Source organism: Myotis lucifugus, unplaced genomic scaffold, assembly GCF_000147115.1.
Source record: "Myotis lucifugus unplaced genomic scaffold, Myoluc2.0 scaffold_162, whole genome shotgun sequence".
NCBI lineage: Eukaryota > Metazoa > Chordata > Mammalia > Chiroptera > Vespertilionidae > Myotis > Myotis lucifugus.
This window is the reverse complement of record NW_005871210.1, coordinates 1,515,295-1,516,875: the sequence shown is the minus strand read 5'-3', so window position 1 is coordinate 1,516,875 and position 1,581 is coordinate 1,515,295. Positions and strand designations below refer to the sequence as shown.

Genomic DNA, 1,581 nt, shown 5'->3' with positions numbered 1-1,581 from the left:
GCCCCTCCCCCTGGCCAGCCGGCCCACATCATCCCCCCAACCCCATCAAGGGGTGGGGCCTTCAGGGCCAACCTCCTCCATCCCTCCCGCAACCCGGCACTGGGCCCGCCCCAATCGGGCCCCCACCCATGCACGAATTTGTGCACAGGCCTCTAGTTTATTTATATATTAGCAGTACCAAGTAATGATACATGTATCAATTGAATCAGAGTTTGTTGGAAATTTTTAAGTTGCAATTAAAGTACTGTTATGCTGTTTACTGCACAAATGATATAAATCCTTTTGGTTACTCTGATGGCCTTTTCTTTTCCTCCATACTGGTTGGTTTCCGAGTTGTGACCTAAAATATAGGTCAAGTTTCTGAAGAGATGAGAGATTGTAACAAAATGACCAACAACATAATTCACCCATCAGATAGTTCACTCACAAAATTCAGCATTCAGAAAAAAATTCCTCTCATTCATACTTTTGCACATTTCCATTTATGGATCACAATGCTATGTGTTCATACTTCACTTCTGGCAATGCTGCAAAGATTAGGTCTCACAAATAGAGATTAATCTGGCTAGAAGCTCTGCAATGGATAATTTAATTCAACAAACATTTATTATGGGCTCCGGATCACTTCTGAGACCTTATACTGCATGTGAGGTTTACTGCATGAACTCTGTAAAAGCAGTTGCTGGGAAAAGGAAGGGGACCCTCAGGTGCCAGGCATGGATATCTAGGCATAAACTTTTCAATGCCAGTCATTTCACATACATTATAGCTGAGCCTCACAATAACCCACTCAATAGAGGGGGACACTCAACCTTAGGAAGAATAACTGTATCCCCATCACACAAGTAAAGCAGCAGAGGCACCATCTGAGCCCAGTCTGTCCGACGCCTATTCCTAAACGAATGGTTCTCAAACTTTCCCATACATCAATACCCCCTGGGAGCATTCATTCAAAAACTGCAGCTTCCCAGATCCACTAAGTCTGAATCTGCATTCCCCAAAAGACTTAAAACTCTTGGTAGTTAACCTATATTTTGAAGAAAGAAAAAAAAAACCACTGGCTACACTGTGTTCCATCGCTCCCTGACTGTGTAGTCCGGAGCATGTCCCTCGGCTTTTCTGTTTGCTCATCTCTAAAGCGGAGATAAATGCACACCTTTACCGTGGAACTGAGAATGAAGATACAGAACCTAAATATGTATGGTACCTAACGCATGCTGGCATAGAACTGTACAAATGCTGTCAGTGTTTATGCAGACCTGCCCAGGGCTCGAGCCCACATAAGAGGAAAGGGACCAAAAACCTGACGGTCCCCGCTCCCGCGCCCACCTTCCCCGTGCGCCCCTCCGCTCCGCAGCCCGCAGCCTCCGGTGGAACTGACAGCTCCGCCGAGAGGGTTTGACTGCGCAGCGGCGCCGCTGGAGAAAGGGGCGGGCGTGCGGCCCTAGAGGCGGGCCCAGGAAATTCAAAACAAGCCCGCAGAGGTGCAGGCCCGCCATCCCCGGCGTTCCCGGCTAGCTCCCCTCCGTGCCGGCGCGGCGTCCCCGGGAACCGGCGCTCACCTTTCCCCGGAGCCGCAGA

General features: G+C 49.1%; 1 protein-coding gene across 1 annotated transcript in view; it reads right to left on the bottom strand.

The window, feature by feature from the left end:
• Nucleotides 1-1,581, bottom strand: part of TAF5 (TATA-box binding protein associated factor 5) — a 14,697-nt gene that overhangs the window by 12,647 nt on the left and 469 nt on the right. The window contains exon 2 of the mRNA XM_023759807.1: nucleotides 1,330-1,444. Within this exon, the coding sequence (XP_023615575.1) occupies nucleotides 1,330-1,444 (115 nt within the window). The remainder of the gene's footprint in view (nucleotides 1-1,329; nucleotides 1,445-1,581) is intronic.